At 30.2% G+C, this 22,457-nt stretch overlaps 1 protein-coding gene across 1 annotated transcript in view; it reads right to left on the bottom strand.

Annotated features, from left to right (window-relative positions):
- The window catches only part of LOC111703377 (synaptotagmin-1), a gene marked incomplete in the record, with an annotated part of 40,353 nt that extends 25,325 nt beyond the window's left edge, over positions 1-15,028 (bottom strand). Inside the window, 8 exon segments of the mRNA XM_023475300.1 lie at positions 732-782; positions 2,302-2,391; positions 3,905-3,958; positions 8,451-8,555; positions 8,873-8,908; positions 9,150-9,331; positions 10,957-11,016; positions 14,963-15,028. Of these exon segments, the coding sequence (XP_023331068.1) occupies positions 732-782; positions 2,302-2,391; positions 3,905-3,958; positions 8,451-8,555; positions 8,873-8,908; positions 9,150-9,331; positions 10,957-11,016; position 14,963 (579 nt within the window).
- Between the last annotated feature and the right edge of the window lie 7,429 nt (positions 15,029-22,457).

Here is a 22,457-nt window from a genome sequence, read left to right as displayed (position 1 = left end):
ACAAATTAATAATATGTAATATATATAAAAACAATTTAAGAAAAGAAGGACAAATTGATACCATAGTACAAATTGATACCATATCAGTAAAAATAAAAAAGTAAAAAAATCCTAATCCCTGAATATATGAAAACCTATAATGTTGCAAACTTTAACATTTTGATCGATCAGAATTCATAGTTTAAAATATAAAAAGGTCTACAACAACATCAGGTTACAAATATAGAGTTTGTAGCCAGTGTACAGTTTTTTCTTTATCAAAAGATAACAAAGCCGAAAATCTACTTTGTTCAAACTCTTTGATTTTAATATTTGTTTAAAACTAAATTTTCCCTCTAAAATTTTTTTTACTGACATATCAGTGGTGTTTAGGCAAAAAATAACAAGAAGTTTTTCATTAAATATCTCATGGAATAACTGGATTATAAAAAATCTATATTAGTCTTTTAATATTCCATAGATAATGTCGTGAAATAGGATTCAAATAATATTAAATGAGTTTGATGCAAAGATCTTTATAATTTCAAAAATCACTATCTATGAACAAAGGAATTTCAAGATCTTGCCACAAATTTTCTAATGTCTATGTATTTGCAACCTGATGGTGTAAGCATGTACAAGAGTTGGTGGTAAGAACTCGGTGCCTATGCTGATAAATAGTTTTATAAACTATCGATCTACAAAATTTGATAATTGTGATATTTTAACATCAATTCAATACTTCTGCTTACCACAAATTTAAATGTTTCATTAAACACTGGATTCAGATTTTTCCTATGAATCTAAAAAATAACAAATTTAGTTATTTTTAGTTATTTTGTGTCTCTCAAATTGTGAAAACAGTGTCCGAATTTAATGAATTTGAGCCGCGTCTTAAATCTGCCCAAAACCGGTTTCAATCAAGCACCGTCTTAAATCTTGAAACATTGAATACGATTTTAAGTGAAACCAACTATGTTTGAGCCGCGGCTTAAATTTAAGCCGCCGCTAAAATTCTTTTAATTCGGCCTCAGGTAATACTAACTAGTTCTTACTAATGAGTTTTTAACTATTCTAAAAATCATTCCTTAGCGGGGAGACCATTTCATGTTGGAACATATCATGGACCGAGCAGAATTTTCATAGATAGAGAAACATTTATTCTAAAATTTAAAAATATTCCTTATTTTGATTTTGTTTTTAAATTAGTCCACGCATTAAATTTCTTTACAAAATGAAATCATAAATCGTGGAAGTAAAAAAAGATCAGTTATGGAGACAAAGAGCTAGGTAAGTTTATAAATACATTTATGATAGTTCTTCTCTGTCCTTGAAATGTCATTCTATTCATGAAATATCTATTAATGTCCTAAATATCATATTGTCCTGTCCAATAAATTTAATGTCCAATCTGTGAAATGTCCTATTAATGATTTTGTTATCTTATATTCAAAGCCACAATGTAACTTGGGAATTGACTAACCGTTAGATCAAAGCTTATTTTGTTCTCTAACGTGTTTAAACCTTGCTACGAATTACACATTATATTTTCTATTTTTAAAAAAGGAAAAAGAGTTAATCGTGTTTTCTGAATAATGCCAATTTTAAAAAAGCTCAATTAAAAATGTTGTCTGTCGAGAAGTAAATTTTCAATTGAACGTTTGAAAGGTTTCACAACTTTTTATCTTTATTTAAATTAAGATAAACTTTATATCTTTATTCTTCACTTTAGGTAAATTATTATAATTTAATCTCCCGAAGTTCATAACTACACTTTACACTGCATTACAGGATGTTCAAAGAAAAAGAAAGAAAAAAACATTATTCTTTAAAAAAATTATATAATGTATATGTAACGTGTATACTGTGCTGGGCAATAACTTTTAAACTTTTAACGTTTCCTTCTTTATAAATAAATGAACCTGCGCAGATGTAAGGTGCATTTTAAAAGTCCGAAAACATTAAAAGGTAAAAAAAAAGTTTCATATAATTATAAATTCTTGTTGTTCCATCCTGTTGAAAGTATTCTGTCAGATATATTCTTAACTTCCTAGAACCTTGGAGTGCTTCAGAATAAAGCTTTTATGTATGGAAAATATATTCATATTAATTGTTACATTTTTTTACCGCCTTTTGACCACCATTACCATTCCCATTAAGTAAAATAACCACCCGCTCTTCGAAATTTTGGGGGAAAATCGCACATTTTCGTCTTAAAAGAACTTCCCTGTAAAGTATTTGTAAATAATTCGGAAATTCCTTTAATTTTGACAGATTTTCTGCAACCTAATTTGCAGAATTTTTGCAATATAACAGGATTACCTTTGTTTCCTGTTTTCTTTTCTTTTCCGGAAGTAAATATATTTTGACGTAGGGGTCACTACTTCCGTTCAAATCCATCGCAGGTAGATCCTGATTTAAAATTAAAATATTAAAGGGACAGTTCAGCCTCAACTAAGCTGTCTGTGTGTTCAGCAGTAATTTGCAGTCAGTACTCAGACGGAAAAAATAGTAGGGTTGAGCGGAGTCTGATGTTGTTACCCTCCAAAAAAAATATGAAAAAAATAAAAGAGGGGCATGCACGATTCACAATGTTACCCTTGAAATATTAATCCAAGCAAAGTTTACGATAGTTCAGTTTATTCTATCACGCAAGAAATTCGGAAGCCACAATTTTGTAGAGAAACAAAAAATTAAAATGATCAGCCTTCGAGAACAAAAACATGGATATTTTAAGGGATTGTAAAGGAAAAATAAAAGGGGGTATAGGCTGAAATGTAAGTTAATTATGAGTTGATCGAAACCCTTGCGAGTTCTATCTATCTAATGTTCCTGTCTCGAGAAATTGATAAAAAAAACTGTGTCAAAGGAATTGAGTCTTTGCAACAAACTCAGATTTTCTAATAACAATATCTTTGCAATCCAATGTCGTTGACCTTAGATCTTTCAAACTATATATACCAATTGTTGTATATATTTGACACAGTTTTTATCAATTTCTCAAGACAGGAACATAAGATAGAACTTGCAAGGGTTTCGATCAACTCATAAGTAACTTAGGTTTCAGCCTATACCCCCTTGATTAGACTGCATAGGGACTATAGGGTACCGTTGTAAGTCGAATATGCCACTCTATAAATGAAAGATCACTTAAAATTATGTTTTCAGTCCAGGGATCATTTATCTCTTATTATTGTATTTATATAATATTTGATTTTTAGTAGATAATAGTAAATAGACAGCAGTTAGCAATATCAAAGACGATGTAAAATTTTTTAAAATACACAAAAACTTTAGGACTATTAGGAGTAGAATAATAATAATGTACTTCCTAAAGGTTATTAAATAATGTTTACTTGCACGCTAGAATATAACAAGATGAAAAATAGAAGAAAATTTTGCTTAATTTTCTCATTGCTTCCAATTTTAGTCATTTTATTTTAAATTACCTTTTTATATTAAACTTTTTTAATTTATTTTTTACTCAATTTTTTTTCTGTTTTTGAAATATAATTTTAGCATGTTTTTAGCATCCTCTGCACGGTAAATATATTAAAAATAGTAAAGCTTTTGTCTGATCAAAATCAAAAAAGAGGAAATATGTTAAACATTAAGAGGGTTCTTATACAATAACTTTTGGATACATACTTCAAATAAAAAGGTTTAAATCAAATAAAATCATTCTGTTTTCTGCAGTAACAACAAATCATAACAGTTCTGAACAAAACGTGCGTAAATTAAACATATGTAAAACTACTGCAGCAGGAGAGCTTTGATATAGCTTAGAGCTGTTTTTACAAAGCTCTCCTGTGGTCCTTCAGATACTAATTTTTTAAAGAAGGTTGGAGAATTTAATTCCATTAATGTGAATCGTTAGAAAAAACTTGAAATAAAATTCAATTTATAAGTTTTAATTATTTCTTACCTTGCATTCGATGATAGTGACGATCAGAGTACTTGTGACGAAATCATATTCAACCTAAAACAAGAAATTATATTCAACCTCGAACAAGAAATCATATTCAACCTAAAACAAGAAATTATATTCAACCACATGCAAGAAATTATATTCAGCCTAAAACAAGAAATTATATTCAACCTGAAACAAGAACTTATATTCAACCTCAAACAAGAAAAACACATTTTTATCTTTTGTTCCTATTTCTTAATTCATTCAGATGTTAAGCAACATCTATTTAATCTCAGATCATTTGTCTTTCTCCTAAATCCAATTTGTTTCTCCAAAACTTGGTATATTTTATTTATCTTTTAACGAAAATATAAAAAACTTTTTCTGTTACATTAATTCTTTTTTTATTTACTTTATAATTTATTTTTGTGATTTCAGAAATTCAATTCATCATGCAACTGCATAACAATTTTTAAGACCATCATTAACGGCAGATCATCATCAACGACAGATTATCATCAACGACATATCATCATCAACGACTGATCATTGCTAACCAGACCATTGTTAACGACAAACTATTGTAAACGACAGACCATTGTGAACGACAAACCATCGTTAAAGAAAAACCATTATTAACGATGAAACGTTGTTAACGACAAATCGTTGTTAACGATAGACCATCGTTAAAGACAAACCATTTTTAAAGACAAACCATTGTTAAAGACAAACCCTTGTTAAAGACAAACCCTTGTTAAAGACAAACCATTGTTAAAGACAAATCATTGTAAACGACAGACTCATATTAACGACAGTCCATCTTTAACGACAGACCATCGTTAATGACAACCCATCTTTACACAGGACAGATCATTGTTAAAGGACAAATGTGACATCTCACATTTTGTCCCCTTAGTTCTTGTAGAAAAGCTAGATAATGAAAATTGACAACTTAAAAAAAGAAATTATCATTTCAAAAAAAACTGGTGCAGCAAAACAACTAATCAATTTTAGTTTAAAAACTAGAATATCTCATCTCATTCAGCCATAATCAAACATTCCATGCTTCTTAAAACTGGGACCTTATAGTCCCTTTGGTGTTTGGACAATAATGGGAAAGCATTGAATCCAAATATGTGATTGTACTGTGAGTAATTTTACATATTTCTGTTTAAAAGCTCTGAATTATTAAATTATTTGAACGGGCTTCATCGATCTATGGACACGCAATCTCAAATTATATCAACACTGAAAGAATGAAAGGGTGGGTTAATAAAGTATATTTAAGTGCATACAAATTTAACAAAACTTGTCTCAAACTCATTTCAAACTTTTGATTTTGCTAGATCTAACATTCAAAATTTGAAAAATCTAAGGCCTACACTGTCATGTTGCAAACATTTGAGGATTTAAAAAATAGTGGAAATGAAAAAATAGTAAATTCAAATAATAATTGGGGCAAACCTAAGTTTCTTAGGCTCCTCTGGGATATCGTCGTTTCCAGATTGGTTGTGCATTTGCTGAATATGATCCGTTTAAACCAACTATTTTTATACAAAATTTCATATATGTATTATGTATATAGATTTTCTTATAAATTTGACAAAGTTGAGTATCAATTTTGTCGAGACAGGAACATCAGATTGAACTCTCATGGGTCTCGATCAGCTTCTGAAATGTTCAGGTTTCAGCCTTTACCCCATTTCATTTTTCCTTTACAGTCCCCTATAACGATAATTTTCTCAATATACTGGAGCACATGGTTAAACAGACAAACAAAAATGTTCAATGCATGGGATTATAAGAGGTACGGCATAAGAAACAAAATACCAAAATAGAATGTCAATTGAAATAACATCAGTTGCTGCAGCTACCATGAAATCCCATGGAAAGTTTTCACGAGGGGGGGGAGATATTTTGCCCCCCCCTCCCGTCATCTCCTCCTTCTAGTTTCGTGATGTTCTGTCTGTATAAACCAATCTGAATATTTCCTGTATATTCTCCAATATCTATTTCATCTCATAGCTGCCATTAATATTTACAAAGGTATTCAGACAACCTTCAGCCAAGGGTGGATACATTGGGGGGAGATTAGGGCGGATACAAGGGGGTGGGAGTGTTCATCCCCCCCCCCAGGAGCGAAGATTTCCTTGGAAATGACGGAAAAGAAAAATGATGTACAAAATGTGCCCTGCAAGTTATAGGTTGTATATAAAGAAGTTTTGATCTTCTTCATAGAGAAGTTTTAAGTTCGTTAAAAAATGTTTAGAGTTTTTTTCATAGAAAATTTGCAGGTTGCATTTAAAGAGAATATTTGAATCTTCTTCAGTGAGAAGTTAAGGTTTAATACAGAGAAGTTTAAATTTACATCATAGAAAATTTCAGGATGCATAAAGAGAAGTTTTGATTCTTCTTCATAGTAAAGTTCTAGGTTGTAAAGAAAAACTTCACAGAGAAGTTTTTCTTTCTGCTTAAAGAAGTTTTAGGTTCCATTAAAAAAAGTTTAGGGTTTCCTTCATAGAAAAATGTTATGCTTTATTCAAAGAAGTGAAAACTTTTTTTCATAATAGGTTTTTAAAAGGGAAGTTTGAGCCCTTTTCAATTTCAATCCTAAATTATGGTTCTAACTGTGAGCATTTTTCCTTTAAACTATAAAAAACAATAAAAAATCTGTTTTTTTTTGGATTTTCAAAAGTTTACGAAAATCTATAAATTGGATACAAACAAACAGATAGACAGACAAGCAAAATAAATATTTATAGAAAAAGTCGTAAATTTCATTTAAAAAAGTATTTTTCATCGAGAAGTTTTAGGTTCTGCTCAAAGAAGTTTTAGTTTCCAACCTGAAGTTAAGACCTTTCTTCATAGAGAAGTTTTAGGTTTTTATCTTTAGAATTTTAGTTCTTTTTCAAAGAGAAGTTTTAGGTTCCATTTTGAGAAGTTTAGGGGTTTCTTAAGAAGAAGTTTTAAGTTCAATTTTCATAAAAGTTCTTGGTTCCATTTTCCAAGTTTTAATTTCTGCAATATATGCAGACAAGTTTTAAGTTAATTTTTTTTAGAGATAAATTCTTTTTAGGCAGCTGGCAACCCTGTAACATTATCCGGTTGTTTAAGAAAAATACCGAATAATAATTTTTATATTCCGATCAGCACTGCAAATGAAACCTCATTAAATAAACTTCATTTAAAGTTATGAATATTATCTGTTTATATCTAAATATGATTTTAAAAAAATATTAAAATTACATTTTAACTTGTAATAAAGACGGTATGAATTTAATATGGCGAGGAAACGCTCCGACGAGAATAACGAAAGGGAAGCTTTTGAAAATTAACGAAACCACAAATCTTGAAATCATTAAAAAACAAAAAAATTTCTGTTAAAAATTACTTGATGATGAAAACCGTTAAGAAAATTGAGAAAGGTACTGAACGAAACTTTAAGAAAGAACTGAAAATATTTTTGTTTAGTTCTTGCTAAGAAGTTAATGAAACGTGTTCAGTCTTACAGGGAGTTTTAAGGTAAAATGAAAGGGGGTTTAGGCGGAATCCTAAACAAATTTTAAGAGTTGATTGGGATCAAGATTAGTTATACCATCCTTTGTGGTTAAACCTGTATGCTAATCAAATTAAAAAAACATTTCATTACATTTCAGAATCTCACTATAATTTTATATTTCATTAAAAATATCATTAATAATATAATCTATCTATATTCTGTATATTTAAACATTTATATATTTACATATATCACACACCTAGTCTAGGATTTATTGCTCCACGACAAAAACATAATTTTCTTCAATTCTTTATATTCAGAACACACATATATTTCTTACTTCAAACAATTCTAATATATTATATATATATATATACAACTTTTAAGAACTTTGTTTCCATTTCCTTGATATTTTCTGGTTTGCCTAACAATCTATAATAGCCATTTTTATTTCAATTTAATATAATTTGTTGAAGAGTTTTCGTTTTTGTGAATTCGAAGACTGGATTATAAACAGGTAATCAGAATTATACATCCACTTATGGAATTTAACATGTACATTAAAAAATGTACAATTTACAACGGTTTTATTTTAATATTGGTCAGATCCAGGATGACTGAGATATTCTTATTTTTTTAAATGTTAAAATTGATTTTGTTAGAATGTGGATTCTTCCTAAAATTGACTTGTAGATTTTTCCTTCTGAATCAGACGACACGCAATGTTGTCTTAAGGTTGGTTAATGGGTAATTAAAGTTTAATTTATTTAGCTTTCTATAACTTTTCTATTCAGTTTATTAAATATTATTTGAGAACTTGTGTCAACGATATGTCTTGACATTTTTTATAGAAAGGTGGTATAATAGTTAAAATTTTATTCGTAAAATAATATTGTTTTCAATCGGATTAACAAAGCAACCTATTTTACCCACCAAATATGTGACCAACAATATCGATAGTTCCTTAAAAATGACTTTCGCGATTTTTTCGAAAAAACATTTCTTAAATATCATATGCAATCCTTTTTTTTGGTGTTTGCCAGCAATTTATAGATTCCTGACCTTGTATTTAATGGTTCCCAAATGTTTCTTTTTCTTCTCTTTCTCTTTCTCTTGCTGAAGCTGTTCATGTTGAAGTAAACTTAAACCATCCTGCTCCTCGACAACCTGTACAGTGTGCAGTACAGTACAGTACAGTACAGTACGTACAGTACATTACAGTACAGTAAAGAAGAGTACAGTCCAGTACAGTAAAGTACAGTACAGTACAGTACAGTGCAGTACAGTACAGTACAGTACAGTAAAGTACAGTACAGTTCAGTACATTAAATTACAGTACAGTACAGTACAGTACAGTACAGTACAGTACAGTACAGTACAGTACAGTACAGTACAGTACAGTACAGTACAGTACAGTACAGTATAGAACAGTATAGTACGGTGCAGTACAGTACTGTGCAGTAAATTATTCGTAAAAAACATACCTTCTTTTTGAATGGGTAGCCTAGACCTTGAAGTGTCTGAAAAAATTAATAATTACAAATCAATTAATTTTATCTAAAAGTTTGCTTGCTTTATGTCAAAAATTGCAGTATAAGGATCTTCCACTAAAAGTTTATTGTAAAAAATTTATCACATTCCTGAAAACAATTATGAAAGAAATCTTTACAATCAATTTTTTTTATAAAAATTCTTTTACAATCGGAGGAAATCAATACAAACTTTGAAAATCATAAGAAAATAATGATTTTTATAACGAACCTTGAGATCAATCCCTCCTTTTTCTCCTGATTCTATCCCCCCTTTTCCTCCTCCTCCTGCTCCTGCTCCCCCTGCCCTTGTCTTCTTCTTCTTCTTTGGTTTTACATTGTCATCTTCTCTCTTCTTCGCTAGAAATCTTCGTAAACACCACAAGCATGTGCACACAATAAACAGGCATATTCCTAAACAATTTTAACATATATTACACCTTTTTTAAAGAATTTTTTTTTAAATTCGATTATTTTTTTCTAAATTCCCAATTTTTTCCCAGTGCTTTTACAATTCCACGGGCAACGCCGGACACTTCAGCTAGTTAGTATAGAAATCAAAACATTGAGAAAAAGTATTAGAATTAAACGCTTTTCAATAAAATGACGCTATCTTCCACACTTTTTCCTGTAACAAACTAAATCTTTGTTTTGACCCACTTATAGTTGTCAGATTTAGTTAATTTTGAGCTTTTTTTAAAAAAAGCCTAAGACATAAGGAAAAGGATTGCACACGTTTTATAAAGAAATTTTTGCAAATCATTTGCATACGGGTTGTCAAAAGAAATTTGCACTTTTGCACATTTTCTGAATTACAAATCAGGTAAATTAAATATTTGCATATTTTTTTGCATATTTGAAATGGCATGGTCAAGGGCTATTCAAAATACATATTTTATCATTTTTGGACATTTTTTTGCACACATTTTTACTATATAACTGAATTTTGCAAAAAAATGTTCAACTTTTGCAAATTTGCAATTTTTCTAAAAGTAGGGCATAAGAGCTTTCCAATGATGTATCATTTGTCATATTTGGACAGCAAACATGGGATTTAGAGGGGGAAAATTTGACCCCCTCCCCCCCACAGCGTATTCTGGTTTTCAAGTACCCCAGCGGGGAAATTTTTTTTACTATTGGAATTTATAGATTGAAATATAAAAGGTCTGCAACATTAGGTTTGCCCAGAAAAATAAGGATTTGAAAATTTGAGTTTGAGGCAAGTATAAAATATTGACCATCAAAGATTAATGGGTAATCTTATCAATTTTGATAATACAGGGAAAACAGGTGGCAAAAATTGTTTTTTTATTCTTTATTCGCGGATTTTCAGAAACTCAAATTGCACTTCCTTAACAGCTGTTCGTATATATTTTCAAAGCGGAAATAGAAAGATACGGATTCAATTTTTTGAATTACTTTTAGAAAATGTCAAGAATATCAGGGGGATTCAAAAAGGTTGATGGTGATTTGGGAGGAAGCCAGTTTTAATAAAAAGAAATATGCAAATTTTACGTCTTTCACAAGTCAAATATAAACGTGAATTTTCCCTAAATTCAATTCTAAATTTCTGTCAGACCTAGACACTCTTGCTAAAATTTATCATTCTCAGCCGTTTAATCCAATTTTAAAACCAAGAAACGGAATGAAAATATGTAAGGAAGAATAAATTTTCTTTATATTTTCAGCTTATAAATTCTTTGAACAGTACAAGCCTAATGTAGTTTTTATTTTAATCTAAATGTGTATTATTGTGAGATACTGTTATGATTATGGGAGTACCACATTATAAGAGAATGGACAAAAGAAATAAAATCGAAAAGACGACATTTACAAAGAGACTGTAGGCCTGATATTTCCAGTCTAAATGCATAGAGCTTGGCATGTCCGATTTACAACGCTTAGTCTGATAAACTACGCAAATTGCAAAAATCGATCTTGAAAATTAAATTTTTACGCCAAACAACTTGAGGAGGTAAGAGGGGTTGGGGTGGGATTGAAATCTTCAAATATTTTTTGTCAATTAAATGAAAAATTACCTGCAGAAAGAAATATTAAGCCACTGTTGGTTTTTTCCGATTCTTCAATTCCGTTTCCCACTAAATTATACAATTAGTAACATACATTTTTCTAAGATATTTGATCATCACCGTGAAATTTTGTGACTTTTAATGAACAGTAATTTGAAGGATTTTTTGTTAAAAATATTTTTTTTTTTATTTATAGGGTAGAGTACATGGCAGAAAAAAAGTCCTTTCTTTAAAAAAACATCTAAAATAGCTCATTGTTTTTTATCTTCTCATTTAAAATATTTAACAAAAGCATAGTTTATGGCTGAAGTAATTTCTGCAGTCTTAAATAATACAACTCATTGCAGTCCTAAACTCCTGAATTTGAAATAATAAAATAATAAAATCCGTCCTCGACTATCCAGTAAACAAACTTCGAACAAGTGGGTTTAAAATTGCTTTGTTTCTCTTCACCAATTAAAATTTGTGTACAAGAAGTACAGGGTGTCCCACGAAACATGAAAGTTAAGAGCCGAATTAAAGATCACCTTCGACTTTTAAAACAATTTGCGGCAGTTTTTCATAGACCTCATTTTACTGTAAAATTATACTTGAAACAATAATCATCAAATACATACTTCTTGTCAATTCAAGTCGTGCAGAATTTTTTTGATATAGACGCTTTGACATAGATAGACCTCCGAGATCAAAGACGACTTTTTTCTCATCTTCATGTTTAGTGAAAACACTCTATACACACTCAGACTGCACACAATGACATGACCCGACTCAGATATTAAATATATTCCCTTGTCAGTAACAAACAATAGCTTAACCTAAAAGGTTAATAAAACAAGCAAAGGCTAATAAAACACTAATATTGTTAATTTTCCATTTTTCAATTAAAACTTTTCAAAATTTTCAATCTCCTGGACCTGTTCCTTGATTTATTAGTGCAACATGGAGGGTTAAGCAAGCTGTAAAGTTTTTGTTTGCATGATACTTCATGTTTGTGTACACTACAGCCAGAAATAGAACATTTCCAAGAATATAAAACTTTTTTTTCAGATTCTGCTCTCACTTTTAGAAGATTATCCAATACCTTGGTCTATTTTATTTATAAACGGGGCTTCCCATATCACATTGGATTATATCCAAGCTTTAACGAAAAAATACGCACATAGTACTCCGAAAACATTTTTATATTAGCTTTATACATTAGCTTGATTCATTCTTTTTAAAATATCCATTAGTTCCAAAAATCTTAATTTGAAGCTATAAACGATCAAATATCATGTGGGATACCCTGCATGTTTCAAGTATTGTATTAACTTAAACACTTCTTTAGTATTTTATATATTGTACTGTACCGTATGCACAAACATTACTGTTTTATATAGTTTCTCCTCAAACACTTATTTTTTATTTTTTTCCCGATTATATAATTACTTCAAATTGAAAAAAAACTGTTTACTATGCCATCCAGAAGGAGGGTAATTGTTTTTTTTAGCTAAAGGGCTGTTAAAGCCCTTGAAAAATGAAATTCAATGGTGAAATTCGTTTTGTCCTATTTTGACACAGGGTGTCTAAAAAAAGTAAAAACTGGAGGAAAAAATCGTTTTTTAAAGACCTCAGCTAGTCATCCATATTACTTAGCAACCTGGTGAAATATTGTCTAGGTGTATGCATATTTTAGCTCCCTGCAAAGAACAAAAATGAAAAAATAAATAGTGCCAAATTGAATTGCTTTTTTCAACACCCTATGCAATTGAAAGTTGACCTAAATCATTAGGATAAAAAACTTACATATTTTTCCTTCTCTAAAATTTACTAAATTATAAAGTATAAAAGAGTTTAATGCAACAAACTATTTTTTTCAAAAATGCGCGAAAACGGCCAAAATAAATAAAGCAGGGAGATAAAACTTTGCATACACCTAAAAATATCTGTTTTTTTTTTCTAAATATTTGACCAGGTTGCTGAGTAATATGGATGACTGGATGAGGTCTTGAAAAAAACAATTTTTCCTCCAGTTTTCACTATTTTTGAGACACCCTGTTTTCAAAATATTGCAAAACGAATAGCACCATTGGACTTCATTTTTCAAGGGCTTTCCAAAAAAAAGCCCTAGCCAGAGCAGAGTCCTTTTTAGACGAAATCCACCTTGGAGAGTAAATTAAGTTTAAGGTTAATAAGTCTGTAAAAAAATATATTTACTCGACTAACATTATAATCAAATACTAATGTTTGTATAACCTTTATTCAAAACTTATTAAAACTTTGTTTGCATCGAAATAAATGTTAAAAAACCAAGATTTTACCATTAGCCTTTCGGGAATATCTATATAATAAAACTATTCGCTCATATATATTTATATGTTAGCTATAGCTGGCCAGAAGTCTTCACCGAATGAGCTGAATTTTTTTGAGGGAACCATGACCGTGTCCGGGGAGTAACATAGGCTAAAAAATGTCGACATTTTTTTACAATCAAATTTTTATTTCTTCAAAAAATCAAAATTATTGTTTTTCAAAAATAATTATTTTCAAAATAAATTTTTTTTACGGGCAACGCCGGGCACTTTAAAAATAACGGTTTAAAAATAAACTAAATTATTGATTGGTAACAACCAAATTATGTCCGAATTTATTTTTTGATATTCTATATAAATACAGATAGAACTGTGATTTACAAAGAAAAACAAGGTAAATATAAATCGCATGACATATCATTGCATGCAATTTTTAAAAAGAATATTTAAAAGACATGATACAACAGTTTAGAGAGAGTAAAACTACTATAAAAGGGTTTATTACTGGAACTTTTAACACTAAAAAATGCGTTGTTTTGAATATTTTAAACGATGGGTTTGCACTTTGCAGGGGACAATAAAAAAACACGTTTTTTCCGAACAAATAAAACACTTTTTAAACCAGAACTAACAACTTTAGAATTGGATACCCTTAATCCTAATCGCTTAATCTGAATATCCATTGTGAAAACTTTTAATTTTTTATCATCTCTTGCTGGATATCACATTTCCTAGATTTTGTATAATACAGATACGTTTGATTACAAATACAGATTTGATGCTATATCGATTGGACTAATACCCTATTGAACTAAAGTCAGCTGTTCATTAGCAAGCTTTTAGAGCATTTAAAGAAATATAAATTTAATCATGTTAATATGAAATATTAAAAAACATATTCTTATATTCTTTATCACATTTGAGGACTATAGTCCAAATGCACACCACACCACAAATGCGGGAAAATTAAAAACCGGTCTTTCAAAAGTTAAAGAGCGCATCTCTAATCTCTAGAAATTAATCTAAAAACTAAATTAATCTGGAGATTAAGAGAGGATTAAGCATTACGCAAACGCTTTCCCTCGTAGCTCTTGAGATAACATAAGCCGGAGCAATTGAGCCTTTGCCACAAAATCAAATATTCTAATGCCTATATCTTTGCACTCTGATAGTGTAAACCTTTGGTATTTCAAAATTAGATTATTTGATATAACAGAATTCATAGTTTGAAATATCTAAGGTCTACAACTTTGGGTTTCTCAAATAATGGGATTAGAAAATCAGAGTTTTTTGCAAAGAGTATTGTAAAACGAAACTCTCAAGTTTTCTTTTTGGGATCTAAACATTTGCACAGATTTTTATTTAAGAAATTATGTAGAACATAAACACAACGAAATCTAGTCAAATAATATTTCACAACAAAACTATCGGTAAAGCTACAAAACTGCCTGACCGCCTTCATGAAACCGGGTTTCCGAAACTAGGGTTCATTATCATACCCTGTATAGTAAGTTTCGGGCTCTGAATTAAAGGATTAAATTAAGAAGATATATGGACTAAAGTAACTGTCTTCCACGTGGAGTGTTGCGCTCATCTTACAAATAATAATATGCAATGTTGACTTTGTACAATTTACTACAAACAAAAACAAAAAAGTTCGCGGATTTTTGATGTTTTAATATGTGATTTTTCAAAATGGCGGAAACAGGAAATTTAATTCTTACTTTCAAACTGCAATCCTGTTCTCCTATATCCTCTGGATTATCACATTTTATCTCATCATACTTTCTGAAACAGAGATTTTTTAGAATATCTTTTTAAACACAAATAGATTTTATAAGTACACTAGATGGCAATGTAGAATTTGTACACTCTCAAGTCTCAGTACGGCTGTGATCTGACGTCACAAATGTCAAAATGTCAATTCAGTTTTTGTGTCCGACAAAACTATTATTTATAGTGTTAATTCTAGAATAAAGTGCTTATCTTATAGTAAAATTAGTGCAATTTGATGTGTTCTTTATTTTCTGTTTTTACAGTTTTTTATTTATTCTTTGAAAACATGTCAATTTATGTCAGAAAATTTCGTTTTTCTTGTTATATTTGACACTTGTGACGTCGTGTATAATTGTTCCATTTCTCTTATGCCACCTATTGTACTTGATCATCTATTTGGTAAAACAGAGTCTTTAAGATTATTTTCTAAATTAGAGACTTTTTAGATTGATTTCTAAATCAGAGACTTTTTAGATTGTTTTCTAAATCAGACGCAGAGATTTTTAGATTATTCTCTAAATCAGAGACTTTTTAGATTGTTTTCTAAATCAGACATTCTTTGGATTGTTTCTAAATCAGAGACTTTTTGGATTGTTTTATAAATCAGAGATTTCTTAAGTTGTTTTCTAAATCAGAGACTTTTTAAATTATTTTCTAAATCAGAGACTTTTAAAATTGTTTTCTTAATCAGAGACTTTTTAGATTATTTTCTAAATCAGAGACTTTTTAAATTGTTTTCTAAAACTGAGCTTTTAGATTATTTTCTAAATCAGAGACTTTTTAAATTGTTTTCTTAATCAGAGACTTTTTAGATTTTTTTCTAAATCAGAGACTTTTTAGATTTTTTTCTATATCATAGATTCCTTATATTGTTTTCTATATCAGAGATTTCTTAAATTGTTTTCTAAAACATCCAAATAAATAAAAATGCATAATCTCACGTGACCCTCCTAGGTGAAGATGGCAATATAAGGCCGAATTTACAAAGGTACCCTTGTAAAAGATACCCTTTGTGAAAAAAACTATCGTTTTCGTTTTTTTAAAATACAAAACGAGCGGTTTTTTTTCAAAAACGATCGTTTTTAGAAAAACAACCTTATCGATAATGTAGAAGATATTGTCGTTTTCTGATAATGATCCTATATGTTTTCCTGCAGAAGAAATGCTCAAGTCACTTTTGTAGCGAACCCATAGTGGAAAATATACGCAGAAATTAAAAACGCAGAATTAGTTCATACTTGATTGGTCAATGCTTTTAAGGGTACCATTGTGAATCAGACACTGCCATTTTTAAATGTTGGGTCACTTGAAATAACGCTTACAGTCCCTTTAATCAATGTTGGATCGAGATGCATAACCTAGTAAAGTATGGCCAGGTTGGATGGAAGGTTTTAGATTAGTTTCTCGATAAATTAAAATATCAAAACTCTTGAAATGATCAAAAAAGTGTACGCTGAACAGTGGGGGCAGCTACTTACTTTTTCAAAAATATTATAGAGATAGAAATGATTTTAGGGTATGCATAAACATTTCTTCTCTTTCTTTTCTTACTTCTCTTCCTTCTCTTACTTCTCTTTCTTCTCTTTCTTCTCTTGTGGAATTTAACCGGTTTTGAGATAAACAATGCAGTACGATCAGTTTATATGATTTTACCCAGATTTGTTTACATTTCTAGCTTGTAGACCTAATTGAAATGTACTGCGTTTGTACTGTAGAATTCGGCATTTGATCTTCTGATATTTTTGCATTTATAATGATTTCAATCTATCCCGTTCATATACTTTCCCATGAATGGATCCTGTAACTCCGCGATATTGCGTACATCTGCAAAGGTTATATGTGTAGAAAGGTTACACAGTTGGCGTTAAAAAAATACTTTATATGTTATATAGCTTGTTTACAAGAAATTATAATCTAGATATGCAGGGGCACCCATATAAAAAATACTTTAAAATCTCACTTTTGCCACTTACTTAAAAAGTTTCATTAAAAAAGCTTTAATCAATACTGCCTTCAGTGTAAATATATCTTCGATATCATTCTTTATAATTAAACAATATGCATCGTTTCTATGAAAATTAAGATATTTTCATAGACACGTTTATATCTCTATTTTTCACCCATTGAAGCTTACACCAGTATTAAGAGGGATTGTCTGATAAGGCCACTCAAGAAAATTACATAAATAATTTATTAACACCTGTGTTATGTAAGTGTGTATATTATCGGATAGTTTACATAGTTAAAACAGGTATCAATATTTCTTGAAAAAAATTACTTTTTTTCACATAAAAATTACAAAAATGTTCTATACCCCCGCTGGTTCACTCAGTTTCACTCGGTGATCCTGGGCCCATATATTACAACAGCCCTCTTTGCAACCCCCTTGGGAAAATCCTGGTTACTGGGCGTGGGGGGGGGGGGGTAACAAGGTTGTACATAAATAATATATTTTTCCACGGCTTATTTGGAATTTTTATGAAATAGATTTAAGTATCAAGTAACAATTTTAAGTTACTTGAGATTTTTTAGATACTTTATATACTGGAGACAGTTTATAAATCAAATTTAAAGCTTGCTGCACTGGAGTCCATGTAACAAAATTGTAAAGACTGGGCTGGGAACTTTTGATTTCTGAATATCGGGATTAATGCTTGATCCACTCTTTTTCTTTATCTCGAGATTAAATAATGCTTGTTCTCCTCTTGTTATTAATCTCCAGATTAATTAACTGATCGGGATTAAGGATATCCCATTCAAAAGTTTTCAGCTCTAGTCAAATATTGAACCTGAAGTTGGGTTTTCTTTAGAACACTTTCAACATAATTTATTGTGCCTTTCTGACCATAATTCTATCTTAGTATTTCTATCTCAAAACGCTTTTGTTTGTGTATGATAATAAAATAGTTTCTAAAAACTGTGCTTTTTGAGTGCTTGTAGCGAAAATTACGTTTTTTTGATCAGTGAATGCAGCAAAATTATGCTTTATGTGTATTGTATTTGTATTTATTTATTATTTATTTTCTATAATTTATGTTATTTTTAGGAAATAAAGCTTTTGTTATCGATTTTCTTGAGACGGGGTTACTCTGTTGTGTGTGTATTTGCGGCCTACCGGGAAAGAATTGTCCAGGGAAAATAAACATCCCCCACCAGAATCCTAACTGGCCTATTACTCCAATTTGTCTAGTGTGTTGCTGTTATCCGCCAACAAAATTACATTGCATTTTCTTAAAACGACCGTTTTTAGAAATTTCGTCGTTTCGTTAATGATTGTTTACGACGATCCTTCGTTAACGATCGCAAAAATTACAGTTTTTAGGCTTGTGTAGCAAAAATTATGTTTTTTATGCTTATGTAGCAAAAAAAGCTTTATAAAAATGACGCTGGTTACATAGAACAAGATTATTCTTAATTCTGGGGGAAAATCACCGCAATATTTAACAAAATATTTTCACGTATAAGGGTATATGTTAAAAATGTCAAACTAAAGTGCAACGTAAAATTATGTTCAAAATTCTGTCAAAAATCAGATTGCAAAATTTTCCTAGGAGCTAAAATCATTTTGATTCGAAATTTGATTGATGATAAAAATTAAAAAATGTCTTCTATGGCATTAAAGGTGAAGAAATGAAGCAGAAGATTTTTCCATTGCAATTAAAAGGGTTTATTATATGACAATGAATTTTACTATGCAAGGATATTCACAAACATTAAGACTTGAAATGAAACTCTTTAATTCAAATACAAGTCGACCCGAAGATTTTATTTTGGGTTCTTCGCCCACATACAGTTTTCACTATAAGGGGGCACGTACCTCTGCCTCATTAGTAAAAGTAAATTCAACCTATATGAAGCATAAACTCTGACCGCGGCCAACTTTGTTGCACCGGCTAGTCCAGACCATAGAGCTAGATACAGTACAATGGGACCAGAAAGGTTGACCCGGCTCGGAAATTCAAATGTACTACGTCTGCCCGTGTGGGGTTATTCATTTGGTGTACTGTTCCAAGTCTGTATTTGTACTTAGCACACTGCAAATTAGACTAAGATAAGATTTATTCGACTTTTTGACCTCGTAGCTCCTCTAGTATAGATTTAACGCACAAGTACGGGTAAACCAAATAAATCCGGGTAGGTACTTATATATGAAATTCAAAACATTTGTTCTTCTTGAGTTCGTGATTGAGTATGAGGGCATTCGTAACAGATCATCAGATTAAAGATTTATTTAGTATAAACCAATCTCCTGGTTCAACTCAGGGATTTGACTTAAATATAAAATGCTGTTTACTGGAAGATATAAATAAGCTGGGTTCGAAAGAATGGTTTAAATTCATAAATTCTGTTCTTGAAAACAATTTATTCTGAAAAACTCTAAATCTATAATTTTGTTCTTTTGTTGATTTTTATGAATTTATCTTTTATTCAATTTAAAACCAACAAACAAAAATACATTTCAATAGATTAATCCACTCTAAACGGAAAATTGTAAAAAGTATGCAAAATTACTGATGCGAATTTGTGACCTTGTAGGTCAAAACTCCTCTATTTATGAGAATTATAGCAAATCAATTAGTTTGTAAATTAAAAACCTTTACTTTTTATTTGCTCTTAATTTCTTTTTTAAAAAGGAGTTAGTGTTAACATTTAAAATTTTAATCTGACTTGATATATCGATATTTTTATTTTATTTCACGTCCAGTTCCGATTAGGAATTACTGATCAAGCAGATTTAACAAAGCAATAAAAATAAAAAATATTGGCGAGACCTTTTGTTTGAGATATTTTTCATGGAAATATGAGAGATTGAAAAAGAGATTTGTTTACTAAAACAGTTAGATTTGACAGGGATACATATATTTTAAAAGATGAAGTAGTAACATAGGGCAGGGGGAGGGGGGGGGGGGGGCATAAACCATGGACATTTCTACATAAACGCATTTTATTCCATATACAAACCTTTCCAGGTGCAAGTGAATTATTTAGACTTTGTTCTCTTCTCAAGCAAAGGGTACAGTCTAAGTCCTTTTATGGATGGTTCCAATGAGCACGGATATGTTTTAATAATACCAACTTTATGGATGGTTCCAATGAGCACAGATATGTTTTAATAATACCAACTTTATGGATGGTTGCTATGAGCACGGATATGTTTTAATAATACCAACTTTATGGATGGTTGCAATGAGCACGGATATGTTTTAATAATACCAACTTAATGGATGGTTGCAAAGAGCACGGATATGTTTTAATAATACCAACTATATGGATGGTTCCAATGAGCACGGATATGTTTTAATAATACTTTTTGAATATTTTATATTAAAGTCATCTTTGAAGTTCATGGAACAAAAAATTTCATGTAAGATAATAATTGTGAAATGTTTTTATTCTATCTTTTTCATGTTATTTCTATACTTTATCTTTATTATTATGTATAAACAGTATACCTTTAATTAATTAACTTTACAACACAGGAATTAACTATAGTTTCATATTGAGAAATAAAAAGTTTATAAATGGAAAAAACTTGAATATCATGCATATGAAATTCTTAATCTAATTTTCGCTTGATATAAGTTTTTTTTCACAGCTTTTTCGATTAAAATTGTAATTAATATAAAAATTGATAATTGTTGCAATATTGCTCCTCTTTTCTTATGCAAAAATAAATTTAACCTTTCAAGCCCCAAAAACACAAGATTTAAACTAACTGTAAATCTAGTTTAAAGTGCGGCACGTCTGATACACAATTCTGAACAATAAGTTTTCTATCTACGTAATATACAGGATTACCCATACAGAATGAGACTTCAGTGACGATTTATGTAATTTGTTTTACTCCGTTTTCTTGCATTCAGGGTTCCTTGAAGGCCAAAGCTGGCATATTTCTGTGCTTAATCATTAAGTAAACCATCAAAATAATTTATTGAAAGCAGAAACTAAAAATTAAGCTTTATATCGTCGTATTTCTACAGTTATGGGTCGTCTTTACAGTCTTCTCCTTTGTGGATAACCATGTACATTGAATTGTAATTTCTCTTTCAAAGTGACTTGCGGATTCATGTTACAAATACAGTGAAGGAATGTATCAGAATTTAAGACAGATATCTTTCTCTTTGTTACCCAGGTATAGGTATAATTAGGGTACTGCTGTCAATCGGAAATTCCAACTTATAGTTAGAAGGACGGTGTGAACCACAATAAATACAACCTCTGCAGTCTGCAGTCCGCAAATAATTGTGAAATTGAACAATAAACAAAATATTTTTAAAGAATAGACATTTTTAGAAATGTTTAGCAAATTTTGGCATCTATAAATTAACTCCAACGCTTAAGGTTAGACCCGACTTTCGTCTTATTCAAGTCTCAATGATAGCTTGAGTCTAATTTGATCTCGGCCTCGGAATATTCCGGAAGAAGTCGAAACAGGATCCATTAAAAATGTTTCCGGGTTCTAAATTTAACAAAATATTTACAGAATTTCTTTAATTTTAAACTTATTCCCTTTCGGCCGCAATCTTAAATTTACTTTTTTTGGAAGACTGCTTCAATCTTTTTCAAAATATTTTATTTTTAAATACGGTTGCGAAGAATTAGTTGTATTTAGGGATGTTAACGTTTTAATTTTTTTGAAAAACGATCGTTTCGTTATAAAAACGACGATGAAAAATCGAATACGAAACGATCTTTTTTAAAAAAGGTCGTTTTTTTCAAAAAGTTCGTTTTTTAAAAATGGTCGTTTTTCAAAACGATCGTTAACGACGACCCTTCGTTAACGACCGTTAACGACGACCCTTCATTAACAATCGTTTACGACCACCCTTCGTTAACGATCGTTAACGACGACCCTTCGTTGACGATCGTTAACGACAAGAGGAAACCGACCTGAAGGGCATTTGTACTTTTCATTGAAAAGTTTTTAAGAAAATATCAACGATCGTTTTTGAAAACGAATGAAAAACGAAACAAAAAACGATCGTTTAACGATCGTTTTCAAAAACGATTAACAACCCTAGATTCATACTTGTTTTCGGTTTCTAAAATATATATTTGCGGATAAAATTCTAATGAGAATAAGGCTATACCATGGTACCCACAAGGGGAGTACGGAATTTCAGTCATTTTTTACATTGATCTTTCCCTAGGCTATAGCTTTACACTTTTTTTTCTTGCTATTTGCTTTGCCTTCTTTTAGATATTTCAAAGACATATCAAATACCGAAGATAAAGGATAAACATGAGAACACCCCAATTAAAGAGTTTTAGGTCGTCATTAAATTCCCATCCTTTCTGGAGAACCCTGTATTTGCTGTATTTTCTAATAAAATTTTCATTACGTAAAATGTTAAAATAACTTTTTTCGATTAAAACTATACTTTTGTTTTTAAAATAGAATTCCGAACAGACCTCAACGAGTTAAATGAATAGAGTTCATGA

This window comes from Eurytemora carolleeae, unplaced genomic scaffold (assembly GCF_000591075.1).
Source record: "Eurytemora carolleeae unplaced genomic scaffold, Eaff_2.0 scaffold539, whole genome shotgun sequence".
Lineage (NCBI taxonomy): Eukaryota > Metazoa > Arthropoda > Copepoda > Calanoida > Temoridae > Eurytemora > Eurytemora carolleeae.
This window is presented reverse-complemented; position numbering and strand designations above follow the sequence as displayed.